Below are 16,499 nucleotides of genomic sequence, written 5' to 3' on the forward strand. Positions count from 1 at the left end.
AGTAACACAAAAGCTAAGGATATTATTAGGGAAGTAGATTGGAAGAATATTATTTACTGAAGACTTAGTGTGTTTTTTTTTTTTTAATGACAGTTGCAGGAGAGGAATCAGTTGGGATCCATTAACAGTTTAATTGATACACTTTAGTGAAAAAGTAAGTCTTTAATGATTTTTTGAAGGAGTGGAGACTGGGGTCGTCTAATGGAAAAGGGAAGGTAGTTCCACAGGAACGGTTCATCTTGAAGGCGAGCATCAGAGGTGGGAGTATGAACAGAGGATAGACGTAGATCTTCGGCAGAGCATAGGGGCCTAGACGGGACACACTTGTATATTTGGGAGGATAGATAGGTGGGAGTAGCATTGTGTAGAGATTTGAAAGCAAGAACCAGAATTTTATATTGAGCCAAAGGAGCTGATGAGTTTACCAAGGAAGGCAGTATAGATTAGATGGGAAAGGAATGAACCTTGGGGTACACCAACAGGGAGGGGTTGGAGGGAAGAGACAGAGCCATAAAAAGAAAAACTAAAAGAGCGCTGGGAGAAGTAGGAGGAGCACCAGGAAAGAGAAATAACTCATAGACCGAGATTACGGACAATAAGAAGCTGTTGATTAACAGTGTCAAAAGCAGCGAAAAGGTCAAGGAGAATTAGGATAGAATTGTCACCACGAGATTTTGCAGTAACTAGATCATTGGATACTTTAGTCAGAGCCTCTTCCACAGAGTGCTGAGCATGAAAACCAGACTGAAGTGGGTCGAGCAGACAGCTGGACTTGAAGAAAGTCTGTCAATCTCACATACACAAGTCTATTAAGGATCTTGGATGCAAAAGGCAGTAGCGAGATATTGGATGGGGAGTTAGGGTCAAGGTTGGACTTTTTTAGAATTGGGGTTACAGTTGCATGTTTGAAGGGTGATGGAAATATACCAGTGGAGAGGGAGAGACTGATCATTTTAGCAAGAGGCAGAGCACGTAAAGGCGACAGAGTATGGATGGTATGTGAGGGAATAGGATCAAGTGAGCAGGTGGTGGGGTGGTAGGACCAGAGTAAGGCAGAAACCTCTTCCGCTGTAGTGGGTGCGAATGAACACAGAACAGCAGAGGCAGTGAGGTTAGGGGAAGTATTGTAAGGGGAAGGAGAGAGATGAAAAATCTCTTGATTGTAGAGATCTTGTCAGTGAAGTGAGTTGCAAAGTTTGTGGTGGTTAAGTTGGTAGGAGGAGTAGGAAAGAGTTAAAAGTGTGAACTAGTGGTTTGAGTTCGCGGGAGAGTGTGGTTATGAGTAGAGATGTCCCGAACATTTCGCCGGGAATTGTTCGCCGGCGAACATAGCTTGTTCGCGGTCGCCGCGGTGGGTGAACATATGCGATGTTCGGTCCACCCCCTATTCATCATGGAGGTGGGAGGGTCTGGGAGGGAGGGTCTGCTGCTGATTGGCTAGAATGTGTCTGCTGACTGTGAGGTACAGGGTCAAAGTTTACTCAATGATGACGAATAGGGGGCGGACCGAACATTGCATATGTTCGCCCGCCGTGGCGACCGCGAACAAGCTATGTTCGCTGGCGAATAGTTCCCGGTGAACTGTTCGGGACATCTCTAGTTATGAGGGTATTGAAGTAATTCACTTTTGCAGAGGAAAGAGCCAAGCTGTAAGAGTGCAGCATAAATTTATAGTGGAGAAAGTCAGATGCGGAGTGAGACTCTCTCTAGCAGCGTTCAGCAGTTCTGGAGCATTTTTGGAGGAATCTAGTCAGCTTGATGTGCCAAGGCTGTAGTAGGGGACTTGCTGCGTTTAAATGTAGGAGGTGCCATGATGTCTAGTTGAGAGGAGAGGGTGGAATTGTAGAAGGAGGTTGTAGAGCTCGGGCAAGTGAGGTTTAAGATAGGTAAAAGGAGAGTTTGGAAGTTAGTGGAGAATTGCTCTAGGTCAAGACATTGGAGGTTTTTGTAAGATTGATGTTGCGTAGGTGGTGTAAGTTGGGTTGTGTGTGTGTTGATGTCAAATGTCAGCAAATGGTGGTCAGATGGAGGAACATGATTATTGGATACACTCAAACAGCCAAATACATTACACACAAACAATACACATTACACCCAGAAACCCCAATACATCACATGCAGCCCCAACTATAATCAAACAGCCTGAGGTCATCGATCACAACCAAGTTATTTTTATTTTATTTTATTTTTTATTCTTTATTTTTGTAGTGCAAACGAAAAATACAGGCTTCTCCGGTATGCCACAACAGCATAAGCAGGCAATATTTGGTACAGGATGATACAGTGAAGTAGCATTATTAAATCTGCTCAATTTATTGTTAGTAGATGAGTTGTCAAACGCTTTGGGTTAGGTTTAGTAAGATTTTCATAGGCTAGGTATAATATAAAGCAGGACTTATAACAAGCTTGGCTACGCAATGAAGTCGTTAGGACAAGGTGAAATAATCAACGCTTAACAGTGCTAGGTTAGGTACATTAGTTATGCTGCCACAATAGTAATATGGTATTATGATTAACATTGACATAGATTGAATTTGCATTATACATGGTTACAGGCTTTAACCCCTTAAGGACCAAACTTCTGGAATAAAAGGGAATCATGACATGTCACACATGTCATGTGTCCTTAAGGGGTTAAGTATAAACTCAGTATGTCATGAGTAGCTGCCCACATTGTTTGGTTTAAAACGTAATACAAGAATTAGTCGTAGCGCAAGCGTCTACAGACATGCATCCTATACCTTGTCGAGGTGACCATGCGTTTAGCATAACAATTTAACTTGAGTGGAGATCATATTATTTTGTTGGTCGTATATTGCCACCAGAAACAACCACATGCTAGACAAACATGTCACGCTGAAAACAGTTACATGCCAGGCAGACCTTTCCCGCTTAAAACAGTTATGCTAGGCAGCCAGACATATCATGGTGATAACAGTTATATGCTAGGCAGACATATCATGGTAAAAACAGTTATATGCTAGGCAGACATATCATGGTAAAAACAGTTACCGTATATACTCGAGTATAAGCCGACCGAATATAAGCCGAGGCCCCTAATTTTACCCCAAAAAACTGGGAAAACTTATTGACTCGAGTATAAGACTAGGGTGGGAAATGCAGCAGCTACTGATAAATTTCTAAATAAAATTAGAACCTAAAAAAAATATATTAATTGAATATTTATTTACAGTGTGTGTATAATGAATGCAGTGTGAGTGTATGAGTGCAGTGTGTGTATAAATGCAGTGTGTGTGTATGAATGCAGTGTGTGTATGAGTGCAGTGTGTGTGTGTACGAGTGCAGTGTGTGTGTACGAGTGCAGTGTGTGTGTGTATGTGTGCAGTGTGTGTGTTGCAGAGCCTTGGTGGGTGGTGGGCAATTTCTTTTAATTTTTTTTATTATTTTTTTTTATTATTATTTATTATTATTTTTTATTTAATTTCATTATTATTATTTTTTATTATTATTTAATTTAATTATTAGTATTAATGTATATTTTTTTCGTCCCCCCTCCCTGCTTGATACATGGCAGGGAGGGGGGCTCTCCTTCCCTGGTGGTCCAGCATTGGCAGTTCAGTGGGGGGCTGTGGGGGCTGGCAGAGAGCTTATTTACCTCTCCTGCAGCTCCTGTCAGCTCCCTCCTCCTCCGCGCCGTCAGTTCAGCTCTTCTGTCAGCTCACACTCTAAGTCTCGCGAGAGCCGCGGCTCGCGAGAGGTGCTGAACTGACGGCGCGGAGGAGGAGGGAGCTGACAGGAGCTGCAGGACAGGTAAGTAAGCTCTCTGCCAGCCCCCACAGCCCCCAGTCTGTATTATGGCAATGCAAATTGCCATAATACAGACTATTGACTCGAGTATAAGCCGAGTTGGGGTTTTTCAGCACAAAAAAATGTGCTGAAAAACTCGGCTTATACTCGAGTATATACGGTATATGCTAGGCAGACATATCATGTTGAAGGCAGTCATATGCTATATTAATGAGTACAGCAAGGACGGCATGCCCCCCACAATATTGGATCTGCGTTAAACGTATGGTTTGTCAATGTTAGGTTATCAGGATTATAAGGAACAGGCTATCCCGGACGCTTGCAATCACAGCATGCAGCAAGATCATCGGTATCTGCAGGAGAGAGTCCCAGCTTGCGAGTATGTGGGGCTTGTGCACCAATCTTCCGCCAAGTCTGCATCTCGCAGTGTGGGGATGATCCCTCTATGGCGTGGTCATGTCAGCCAATGCCCCTTTTGTGCAGGGGTGTTGTAGCTGGCAAGTGTGTCTGACTGGGAGCCGTTTTGATCATCAGCATGTGATACGAAGTGCTGTTTCTTCGTCATGCCGTGTCTCCGGCGCCATGCACCCGGTGTGGTCCTGGATTCCGCAGCTACTGCATGGGGTGGGTCGGTTTGTGCTTGTTGCTTTGAGCGTCGGACCAGATGGTGTCTGTAACCCGCTTCTGGCTCCGCAGCTCTGTGTCTCCACTCACCGCCAGGTAAGGTCTCGCCTGTTGCCGCAGGGACCTCTCCGCTGAGGGACTAAAACTCCAGGAGCAAGCCTCTCCTCAGCTTCGGTAGCCCGTGGACATCGAGGGTCGCAGTTGTGGACCATTCACTCCCTCCAAAAGCACGGTTTACAGGCATAAAAGGTCAGATTTAGCAGAAGCTGATGAGTCCTGCGACCGCTAAGCTCGGCGGCCCAGTCCCGCTCCCCACAACCAGGTTATTTTTTAGTTTAGTTAAAGCATCTGTGAGTTTAGATTTATTAATTATCCAAACAGCGCAGAATTAGAACCATATAGAATGACCAAGACATCCAGGTGCCGTTGGAACAGGGATGTGAGACATTTCTCCAAAATGTCAGTTGGGCATACATGTTGTATAACTAATGCTCATAACAAGGTCACCCCAATCAGTTTATTCATTTTAATCTTTATCTATCCTTACCCATGCTTCTTCCAGCTATGTAAAATCAGCCTAGAATGCACAAAATTGGAGACTATGATATCACAGAGTAACATTGAGACCTTGTTCAGGCAAACTATTTTCCCAAAGTGTGGCAGGTATAAAATAAGTATGGTTTATGAGGGATTGTCACATTTCAAGACGTGAAAATTACTATTTAAATGTCCCCGTATGCTGGACTTGCTTTTAAATCAAGAATAAAGCATGTGATTTTACATAGGAAAAGGAAGTACATACTAAGTGTTTTTACTGACTTTTATCTGCCATAAAAACTCTGTGTTCTTGGAATCGTCAGGGAGAAGCAAGCAAACGGATCTTTGCAGACTAGAGATGCATTTTTTTGAAACTGGAAAAAACAATATCAGTTCTTCTTGATCTGATTTCATGCTTCTATATGTCTAAAGAAATTGCTTCTTTCAGCCTAGGCTTGCATGGCCTGTGTGCATTTTTATGGCATAAACTGGACATTCCATAGGAATGTTGCCCCCTTAAGCTGCTTAGCAGGTTGGGAAATGCCACTAGTGATATCTTAGCTGGGATGCAATATTATTGAAACATAGAATGTGATGGCAGATAAGAACCATTCTGCCCATCTATTCTGCCCAATTTTCTAAATACATTCATTAGTCCATCTTATATCTAGGATAGCCTTATGCCTATCTCACGTATGCTTAAACTCCCTCATTGTTTAAACTTAAATCTCTACCACTTCAGTTAGAAGGCTATTCCATGCAGCTACTACCCTCTAGGTAAATAATACTTCTTGGTATTATTTTTAAACCTACTATGTTCATTCCATTTATGTATTTACATTTTTCTAGCATATCCCCCCCATCTTGTCTTTCCTTCAAGGTATACCTGTAAAGATCGAAATGTATAAAGAAATAGAGCTTTGCTCAGTGAATGGCCATATTATTCATGTTGCTTTAGGTGTCAGTACTTCAGTAATTCAAGAATATAATGCCCAGATTTATACTGTTTCGCAGAAATAAATTAAGAACCTCCTGTTTTGAGTACAAGGTAAGTGTGCTGAAATTAGTTTCAGTGGCTGCCATGTAGAGATATTTTGAGATGAATGTGAACCAGGGGCGGATCCAGAACTGAATCTTGGGAGGGGCACTTGGAGATTATTACAGGGACAATCCAGGCACAATAACCACTACAGCTTTCTCTAGTTGTTATGTTTCCAGAAGCACCGTGGAACTCTCCGAGTAAATAGTCAAACCATGTAAAAGATAAATACAAAGTCCTAGTGGGTAACCCAAAGTCGCCAACACACTCTATACACCTGTGTGCTCACCTCTCTATTCACACAAAAAATAGAAACTATACATACATGGAAAAGTAGGTGGAGTGTTGTTGGTTCTCAGGTAAGATGGTGTTAATATACACAGTAAAAAAATAAAGAACATGGCCAAAGCCTAGTGCAATACAATCTGGTATAGGTATATAAACAGATACAGTAATCTTATAGTGTAGCACTCACACAAAGATGGAGCCTATGTGTAAGGCTCAATGTGTAGGCAGATGGGAGTATTAGTAGGGATCCCAATCCCTTATTTGATGTTCTTCTTGTCCCTTTTTCCGTCCAATAACTCAACTGAGCATATATTTCAGTGTACTGAGATATTGTATTGGTGCAAAATAGAAGTTGAATGTAAATAAATAATAATAATATATTAACATACAGTGATCAATAAGCTAAAGTAATCCTGAAAACACATTTCAAAGTATTATTTATTTATGGCAATGGCCATTGCAGTAACTAAATAACCTCAATTTGTTTGAATATACATAGGGATTTGGGAGAAAGTGCAGGTAACTTTTCGTTGTTTTTTACTGTATGTATTGGGGCTGATGTGTACTATGGTCGTTGCAGTCGCCCAGGAGTGATGGGAGTTTGAGCGCAGGACTTGTTTTTTTATTGTATTTGTATTCAAAATATTATTATTAAGTAAAATACAAAATATTTTTAGAATTACTGCCTAAAAAGGTCAATACATTCCATTCAAAGAGGATACAACAGCATCCATGATTGCCAATATTATTACTCTATTTATATGAATAAAAAGAACACTACAAGCAACATCACCACAAATGAGTACTGTAGTGACTATGGTGACACGTGTGTTCTTGTGCCCTCCCAGGGTGAGTAGCAGACAGTGTTTGGTTATGAAGGGCTGTTGACTACAGCAGCAAGCACCAAAAGAAGAAATCCATTATGCAAATATACCACAATACATAAGAAAGGTAAAGGAAAATTAGTGTATTGGTTACAAGAACACTTACGCAAAACACATGGGCACAGGGAGGGACCCAGGGTGACATCCTGGAACAGGCCCTTCAGGAGCAGGATACAAGGACTCCAAGACCAAGACATGTGGAGAAAATCTAGAACAAATCTAATAAACTAGCTTAGAAAAAAACAGTTGGGCAAATAAGGAGAACTGTAATTGCAATGTAGGGACAGATATAGAAGACCTCAGATCTCTTTAGTCTGGGCACAGCAGCCTGCAACATCACCACAGAAAGGTAGTGGCACATTGAGGTACTACAGCAGACTAAAATATTCAGAAAACAAGGGGTTATACACTGAATCCTGACAATAGTCAAACCATTTGCAATTGGTTGAACAACTTATGTTGGGCACCAGTCAACTTTTCCTGTGCAGCCATAAGCTCTCTGCACTGAGCTAAGCCCAGTGGCTAAGCACTTAGCTCAAAGAATGAAATTACTCAGCTATTGCTAAGCCCACCGTACCCGTCAGGGCTTAGCTCAGTGGATCTAATGAAAGCTCCTCAGAAAACTACACACAACTAGTTTTACTGCTATTGGATGGCACAGGGCATTCCTGGCACCAAAACCGCCACAATGTGCTTTAGTGGTTAAGTTGTTTGGAGAGTGCCTTTATATATCTAAGAATATATACGTATGTATTCTTGCTTAACACTACACTACACTACACATGCTTTTTAAAATGTATGAATATCAGTATTTCACAGGTTTCCCAGTTTTGGGATTTTTAAAAGAATAGGACCCTACATGGTTGAGCTTCATTAATTTATTGTATTGCAGATGTTAGTCTTCGGATTAGAAGTTTTTATTGTTTACGCATTAGATAGAAGATAGATGTGTTTTTTTTGTTTTTTTTTAAATAGATGTACTGAATGTGCAACATATAGCTATCTATTAATTCCTTTTAGTGCATTTAAATTCATAGTATAAAATAAAACAAAACAATAGTCTGAAATACTTTGCATACTTTTATTTATCTTTCAAATGAATGAGGTATGTAATCCTCATTCATTTGAGGTACAGAGTAGAAATGCTAAACAATGCACTACAAATCTTTTTTTTTGTCCATGTAAAAGCTTTGGTATTGCCTCTTGGCAGACCTTTCCTAACGTAAAAATCTAATAGGCTTCCATTTACTTAACAGATTAAAACAATGATATTGAATGCATGCATTTGATGCACAATTAGTTCATCTACTATTCAAATAGTTTTTGTTAATTAAGAGGCAAGGGAGAAAATAAAAAATAAAAAATAAGCACAAAAGAAAATGAGAAAATTACTTGAATAAATTACAATATAAATGATCAGCAATTCTTAATAAGGACGCATACCTTGATTTCAGGAGGTATCAAATTACAAATGCATTTTTTGAAGGACAAAATTCCATTTAATTTTGGATGTGTAGAATGGCTATTGTGTCAATGGAATTCTCTGGATGCATTTTCTCAACTTGATTCTAGAAACACTGACTTCACTGTCATTAAGTTATCGAAGACAGTCTGATACCATGGGTGTCAGTAACTGTACCAACATGTTTCATCTGTGTCTATTTGTGAGATTTAAATTAAGTGCTCACCATGTGATAATGTCTGTGTGAATTATTAAAATTTAGAATAAAAAATATTATGGTATGTTGCTTTTCTCATTTTGAGGTACATGGTGTCTCCAAAATTGGCCTTGATTTAAAATTTTGGATACACTTTTCATATAATTAAGCATTTTTGGATAAACTTTTAAAATACATACACTTTAAAGGGTACCTGTCATACCCCCTATAATGTATGCTTTTTTTAATTTATGAAAATAAATGTATGAATTCATGAGTAACTTCCAGTGCAAATAAACATTACTATATTAAAGGATCACTATAGTGTCAGGAAAACAAACCCGTTTTCCTGATACTGGATAACCCTTAGGTCCCCCCTACTCTCAGGGCCCCCCTCCCGCTGGGCTGAAGGGGTTAAAACACCTTCAGCTACTTACTTTAATCCAGCGCCGGGTTCCCTCGGTGCTGGTGACCTCTCCTCCCACGCCGACGTCAGCTTCTGAGTAGAGCGGAATGCGCATTCACGGCTAGAGCCGCGTGCACATTAAAAACGCCCATAGGAAAGCATTTCTCAATGCTTTCCTATGGACGTTCTGCACACTGAATGTGATTTTCGCATTCAGCGTCGCAGAAGCGCCTCTAGCGGCTGTCAGGAAGGTCTCAGGGGTTAGCAGCTCCGAACCCTGCAACTAGGTGCACGCTGCCATGTGTTGTGGCCCCGGCTGCGCAGCAGAACCGCTGGGGCCGCAAGTTCAGGGTCCCATCGGGTGGCCTATGCTGTTAGGGCGACTCGATGGCAATGAATATCCAGGGGGCCGGGTCAGTTCTGTGGTGCGTTAAAGCTGACTGGGCCCCCTGTGATGATGTCAGACTGAGCTGGGAGGAAGTGACTGCCCTGGTCACTCCTCCCAGCAATTACCGAGCCTGCGCGGGAGAAGGAAGGAGAGGAGGGAGTCAGAGTGGGAACTCTGACTCCGATCAGCCTGAGCCACTGGACCCCAGGTAAGTCAGCCTCCTGCACCTAAAAGGTAGGAAACAGGAGGGTGACTAAACCATTTTGCATGTGTGTGTGTGTGTTTTTTTATGTGTGTCACTGTGTGTGTGTGTCTGCATGTATGTATGTATGCATGTATGTGTGTGTGTTTGTGTGTGTCTCTGTATGTGTGTGTGTCTGTATGTATCTGTCTCTGTATGCATCTGTGTGTGTGTGTGTGTGTGTGTGTGTCTGTGTGTGTGTCTGTGTATCTCTGTATGTCTCTATATTTATGTGTGTATATACAAGATAGGATTTTTTGGGATCTCGCTGATGTGCCTAAAATAAAGGACAAAAAAACGTAGTGCAATATTGTTTGGAACCAATTATAAAACAAAATATTCCATTACACTCACAAATTCCAAGTATTGCAAGTATTGTACCTATAAGATAAGTTGTTTAAAAATATTTGGTTTTGCATTAATCACTTTTACACTGGTGGTTTGCAATTTGCTATTTAAAGATATGTATGTGTGTGTCTGTTTTTGTGTGTCTCTGTATGTGTGTATGTCTCTGTTTTATATGTGTCTGCATGTGTATCTGCATATCTGAATTTCAGTGCGTGCCCTGTGTATCTGTATGTGTTTCACTGTTTGTATCTGTATGATTGTCATTCAGTGTATTTGAATGTTTGACCTTAGGTGTTTGTGTATCTGTATTTGTGTCAGTGTTTGAGATACACAGAATGACACGCCTATAGATACAAACACTGACACAAATACAGATACTCTGGCACGCAGAATTACACATTTGAGATACACAGAATGACACACCAATAGATACAAAGTGTGTAATTCTGCATGTTAGTGTATCTGCATGTGTGTCTGTGTATATATGTGTCTGTATGTGTGTGTTAGTTTGTGTGTCTGCATTTGCGTGTGTGTATTATATCTGTGTATCAGCATGTGTGTCTGCGTAAGTATCTGTTATAGTGTGTGTATCTGCATGTATGTTAGTGTGTGTTTGTATGAATGAGACACATTGAGGGTCCACGAAAAGTAAGGGGGTCCAGGGCAATTTTTGCCCCGGGACCCCGTGGTTTCCTGTTACGCCTCTGGTTGCCAGTATTGAAAAAAAAAAATAATAATAATAATAATAAATATATATTGAATCAAACCATGCAAAATTATTTGAATGTCCAATGCCCTCTCTGCTTAACTCCAACATGCTGAAAATTCAGGTAATGGTGCATATTTTAATTCAGTGTACAGCTGCTCAGTGAATTTTAATACGTTTTTTATTCTCACTGATGTACATCATCATTCTAGGAATTATCCTGTGCTATCTCTGCCACTTCATACAACCTTGACTGTCCTCAAGAATTTGTCTAGGGTTTAACATGTCCGGTTCCATAGCTACAATTAGCTGACATAGCCATATTCCTTCCCAACATGCTTGTGCTTTTGCTGTGTGCTTTACTTGACAAGAGTTCAACTGTTATTTCCTTTAAAATGACCAGCTGATGGTTCTTGATATTGAAACATCTAACCATTTCCAATCTAGATGGTATTTGGCCCACTACTCATCAACATGTTCATCTAACTTTGTGTTAAAGACTGCTGGCAGTGTCACTTAATTTTGGTAGTTAAATCCACGTACCACACTTTGAATCATCCTTTATACAGCATGCCAGTCACATTGATACTAGACTTATGCACTGCAAAAAAATTTGATTTGATTCACCCCCCACCACCACCACCACTAAAAAGTGTCAGATAATATGGGATTAATCCAAGTGGCGTTTTGTTTGAATTTCACTAATCCACTAGTTTTGGCAAAACTATTCGGATAAACCAAAAGGTATGAAAATGGGCAAACAGGGAACTGTAAACTAAATACATATTTGACATTTGGTTCACAGATCAAGTTAGAAGAAGTATTTAATGGAGGGAAAGGGATGAAGAGAAATATATATACATTTATATATTAGATTTGTACTCAATATATAATAAATAAATAACATATTTTTTTTTTTACTATTCCTAATTTGTAGCCTCTGTTGTTAAAGGGACACTGTAGGCACCCATACCCCTTCAGCTCATTGAATTGGTCTGGGTGCAGTGTCCCTTTTGCACTTAGTGCAATGTTACAGAGAAACTGCAATGTTCACATTGCAGCACAAAGTCAGACTCTAGTGGATGTCTACCAGACATCCACTAGTGGGCTTCCTGTATCAAAACTGACTTTTAGCCCAGTATCTGACGCTGGATGTCCTCACGCTCTGCATGAGGACACCAAACATCAGATTTTTCTCCATAGCAAAGCACTGATTCAATGCTTTCCTATGGGGAGGTCTAATGCGCATACGGCATCTGCCGCGCATGCGCATTAGCGCCCACTCGTCACCAGACGAGAGAGGGGTTGGAGCATTCATCAGCGCTGGGATAAGGTAATTAAATAAAGGGTTTTTAACCCATTATTTACCAGCTGGGGATCTCAAGGGAGAAGCAGGGGGAGCGATAGTGCCAGGAATACAGCTTTGTATTCCTGCACTATAGTATGCCTTAAACTTCTCTCTTGATCTGTGACAAGAGTCAACATTTACTGGATGTCTCCTAACTATCGATTATCTTTTTTCCTATAAATCATCTCTTTTTTTGGTGTCACAGACAGAACTCCAAATAACAGAACAAGCAAAACTTTGTCCATTTTGTTTATTATATATTTCATCCATATAGTGTTTGGAGATGCTTGCATTTTCATTTTCCAATAGCCTTGTGATATTTAAGTTAAGTAACGATTCCACTGTTGTCCAGGTAACTTTTCTTACAAACCAAAATATTCTACTATTTCACGGATCTATCTTAAATTGAGTGGATATCACCCATCATCCCTTCTCTCTGTTTGTGAATGATTCTTTTAGAATCCAATTTAGATATATATTATTATCCCATTTAGAGCCTATCTAATGTCCCCATTTAAGACAATTTCCTCTCAATGTCGTAACTTTAATTTCAACCAGTCAACAGCATTGTGTATAATATGAGGTTCCTCTTATCAAGCCATTATTCCTAAAACATCTTCTGCTATATTATTAATTTTATGTTAATGCAAGTTCATACTGAGAGAAGTTAGCTAAGTTAGGGAAGTGAATGTATGCTAACAATCCTAAAAGGGTTCTACGATAAGTGGGTTTTGTTAGAAATGCTTGTAGGTTGGTTTTGATACCTACTGATCATTTACAGGGAGCCCAGGAGGTAAATTGATTGCACTGTAACAAGTCAGCGCCCTGTGGCAGTTCAGTTGTTTTGACATCTGGGTTGTTCACTTGCTTTATCTTTCTCGCTGCTACACCAAGGTGAGCTCTTACAGTTGGGTATTTCACTACGCGCAGCACTTATGAAAAAACCCTTGTAGTGAGTAATAATAAAATGAAAAATCAGTCTGTAAAGCTGAGGACAACATTTAAGTCAAATTAGAGTAAAAAATTTTCACAAGTCCCTTGATGTGCTTTAATGTATTTGAGTAGCTTATATTTAAAACAGAGATTCCTATATTTGATATCAAGGATGTTTTTCATGGATTATTTCTAATGCTTATGCATGTTGCAAGAATTTTACTCGTTAAGTGCAGCATGCAGTGAAGTACCCAACTGTAAGAGCTCTTCTTGGTGTAGCAGCAAGAAAGATAATGCAATTGAAGGACCTACATGTCAAAACTACTGAACTGTCACAGGGCACTGACTATTTACAGTGCAATCAATTAACCTCCTGGACTCACTGTTAAATGATCAGTAGACATCAAAACCAATCTACAAGAGTGTGTATGTGCGTATGACGGTATGTGTGTATGTGCGTTTATGTATATATATATATATATTTATATAATTATTTTATTATTTTATTTTTTATTAAGGAAAGCTGTAGGGGAAAAAAAACCAAAGACTCCTTCTGGTCTGCATCATGGGGGATTCTGGAAATGATTCATATTCACAGTATAATTCAAACCAGATGTCTGTGAGAAAGTTGTGAAGCCAATACACTGACACCTGTGCCTATGATACAACAAACCACAGGTGAAGAACTACATTCATTGCCACAGTAATTGTGATCTTTTGTTAGAGTTATTAGTTTTCTAAACCTGCGCAAGATTGAAAACATTATCGCTGCAAGCACAAAAATCAAATCCACGTACTCAAAAAATTTAGCTTTTATGCGGTTATTTATATTCCTACAGAAATTAAACTCACCATGAATAGTGAAGCAAAGCATAAATCATTTAACAATGATGATTCTGCATCGAATCATCAGTGCTTTTGTGTTGAAGATAAAAGGTCACAGTAAGGAACTTAATCAATATATTAATCAACTTGGATGAGAGGAGACAGATTGACTTAATTATACCAAGTACGAATTGGGGAGGGTCATATAAATTATTAGAAGAAAACTCACAGCCAATCATAGCACAGTATTGATGAGTAAAAATATATTCAGCATAAGTAAATTTAAATATCTCATTTATATTTTTCATAAAATATGTATTTAGACAAATATAGAGTAGTTACATTTTCAAATAAAGACATACGTCAAATTAAAATAAATCTGCAAAGTTTAATTGTGGTTGTAAATATAGAGTGCAAAATACCACAGGTATTGTCATTAGCTAATATCAATATCCATACACCAATGACATTTATTCATGTACATTGACATGAAATTTAAAAAGCAATAGTTGGTATTATGATGCTATTGATCTTCCATTGATTTGCTGACTCACTACAGCTCCCCACTGACAACTAACTATACATCCCACTATGCACACCTACATACTTTTATTTTCAAAGTCAATGCTTTATTTAGAAATTGAAGAAAGAATTAATGTTTAAAATATCTCAATCCACTACAATTGAACATCTCAACTAATGGACAAGAACTTAATTTCTAGATGGGGCACCTCCAAAGTGTAAACGCCAAAGCGTAAACGACTCTTGTAATAAAATCATATGCATGACACATTTAAATGTTACCATTATCTGACATGTTAACAGTATATAATTACAGATCGATATATGCAAGGACCTAAATCATGCACCTACAAAATATTGAGCTAATCAATAAAGCTGAAAAATGTAAGCTAAAAACTAGATAGAATATTGGTATCCACTAACACATGGCAGTTCTTAAACTAAAGTTGGGCAATCCCTATAAAAGAGCAATTGCTAAAAATCTTCATGGTGAAAATATGAAACCTGTAAAATAAATGCAAATGTTAAGGTAACTGTTAAAATGCTTGTGGTTTGTCTCCCCCTAGTGGATACACACAGCAATACTTTGCATGCCTCTATTTACTTAGATTGGCAAGTCAATATATTTCTTCATTTAGTGGGCAATGACCATAGGCAGTATTAGCAGGTGTAATAAAAACTTAAGATGAGAAAACTATTAACAGTGGCATAAGGGGTTGATTTCCAAGCATTATTAAAAATATTAACGAAATATTTTAGCAACACGTCTCTATCTAGTGAATGTGTGTGTGTGTGAGAGAAATAGTTATTAGTCAAGCATATATGTGTATATATAGTTTTATAGTTAAGCATATAGTTTAATATTTAGCATATGTTTAAGTTTCATTCTAAATAGCACTGATTTAACAACTTTTACTTTAGTTATTTTAATGTCATTGTGTCAATATTCATGTGGCATTTGTTACTTCTAGCATCTTATATCTTCTAGACTATTATTTATCTTCTTTTTTTCTTTCGAAAAATAAAAAAATGTTATAGAACAACTAAAACAACAATATGTACAAGTTCAAATAAAAGTATCTGCGTTTGCCATATGACAGCAGCATCTTGTGAATTCCCCCTAGAATGCACGCTATAGACTGTAACGCATTACATTTCCAAAATCATCAATTCTTACCTGAGACTTGACTAAGTGTCCACATAACGCCACCAGCATTCCCAAAAAATAATTGAAATAAAACATTGCCACCAGCATTTGCAATTTATATATTAGTGTCTGTTCCTTTGGATTATATCAAAGTATAAAAAAAAAAAAAAAACACAACAGATTTTAACAATGTGAATCAGCTTCCCATGTCCAAGTCCATTCAAAACTCTCTGTGTAGACCAAGGCTAATCCAAAGCATTCAATAACATTCTTGGATGAGGTTGTCCTCTCAACTTTATCTGGGCAGGATGCAACAATGTAAGAACTCCCCCTCCTCTCTGCTCATGGCAATTCGTTTCTTTTCATTTCTTTGCATGCTTTAGCTGTGTTGTGAAAGGTAAATGCATTTGAAAGCACCAGTAGCAAGAATCAGGCTGGAACAATGAACGTGATACAGCATCTGAAAGGTAGAGACTAAGATATGTCTTTACCTGCTGTTAAGCAGATACTCTGCACTCCGGAACACCAGCTGCCACAAACCATAGACTGTACTAAAAGGACAGAGCGGTGACTGTGGGAAGGATTTCCTTTCCTATCAGAGCACGTTATCTGCACAATATCCCTGGTGATGCTCTGAACACTTGGTACTAAACACAGTGTTTAATGACAGTCAGTTCCTATCCTGCAAGGAAGCAGGAAAAGAATGTATGTTCCTTAATAAGTCAATAGATCCCAGCTATTAGAGTTTGATATATAGTGATTTTACATGCAGATTGCTTTTAAAATGATGCAGTTAGAAAGTAGGACACTAAACAGATATATAGAAAGATATAATTG

At 38.9% G+C, this 16,499-nt stretch overlaps 1 protein-coding gene across 1 annotated transcript in view; it reads right to left on the bottom strand.

Moving 5' to 3' along the window:
• The window catches only part of PTH2R (parathyroid hormone 2 receptor), a 544,685-nt gene extending 528,954 nt beyond the window's left edge, over window positions 1-15,731 (bottom strand). The window contains exon 1 of the mRNA XM_063429445.1: window positions 15,693-15,731. Within this exon, the coding sequence (XP_063285515.1) occupies window positions 15,693-15,731 (39 nt within the window). The remainder of the gene's footprint in view (window positions 1-15,692) is intronic.
• Between the last annotated feature and the right edge of the window lie 768 nt (window positions 15,732-16,499).

This window comes from Pelobates fuscus, chromosome 8 (assembly GCF_036172605.1).
Source record: "Pelobates fuscus isolate aPelFus1 chromosome 8, aPelFus1.pri, whole genome shotgun sequence".
NCBI classification, from domain to species: Eukaryota; Metazoa; Chordata; class Amphibia; order Anura; family Pelobatidae; genus Pelobates; species Pelobates fuscus.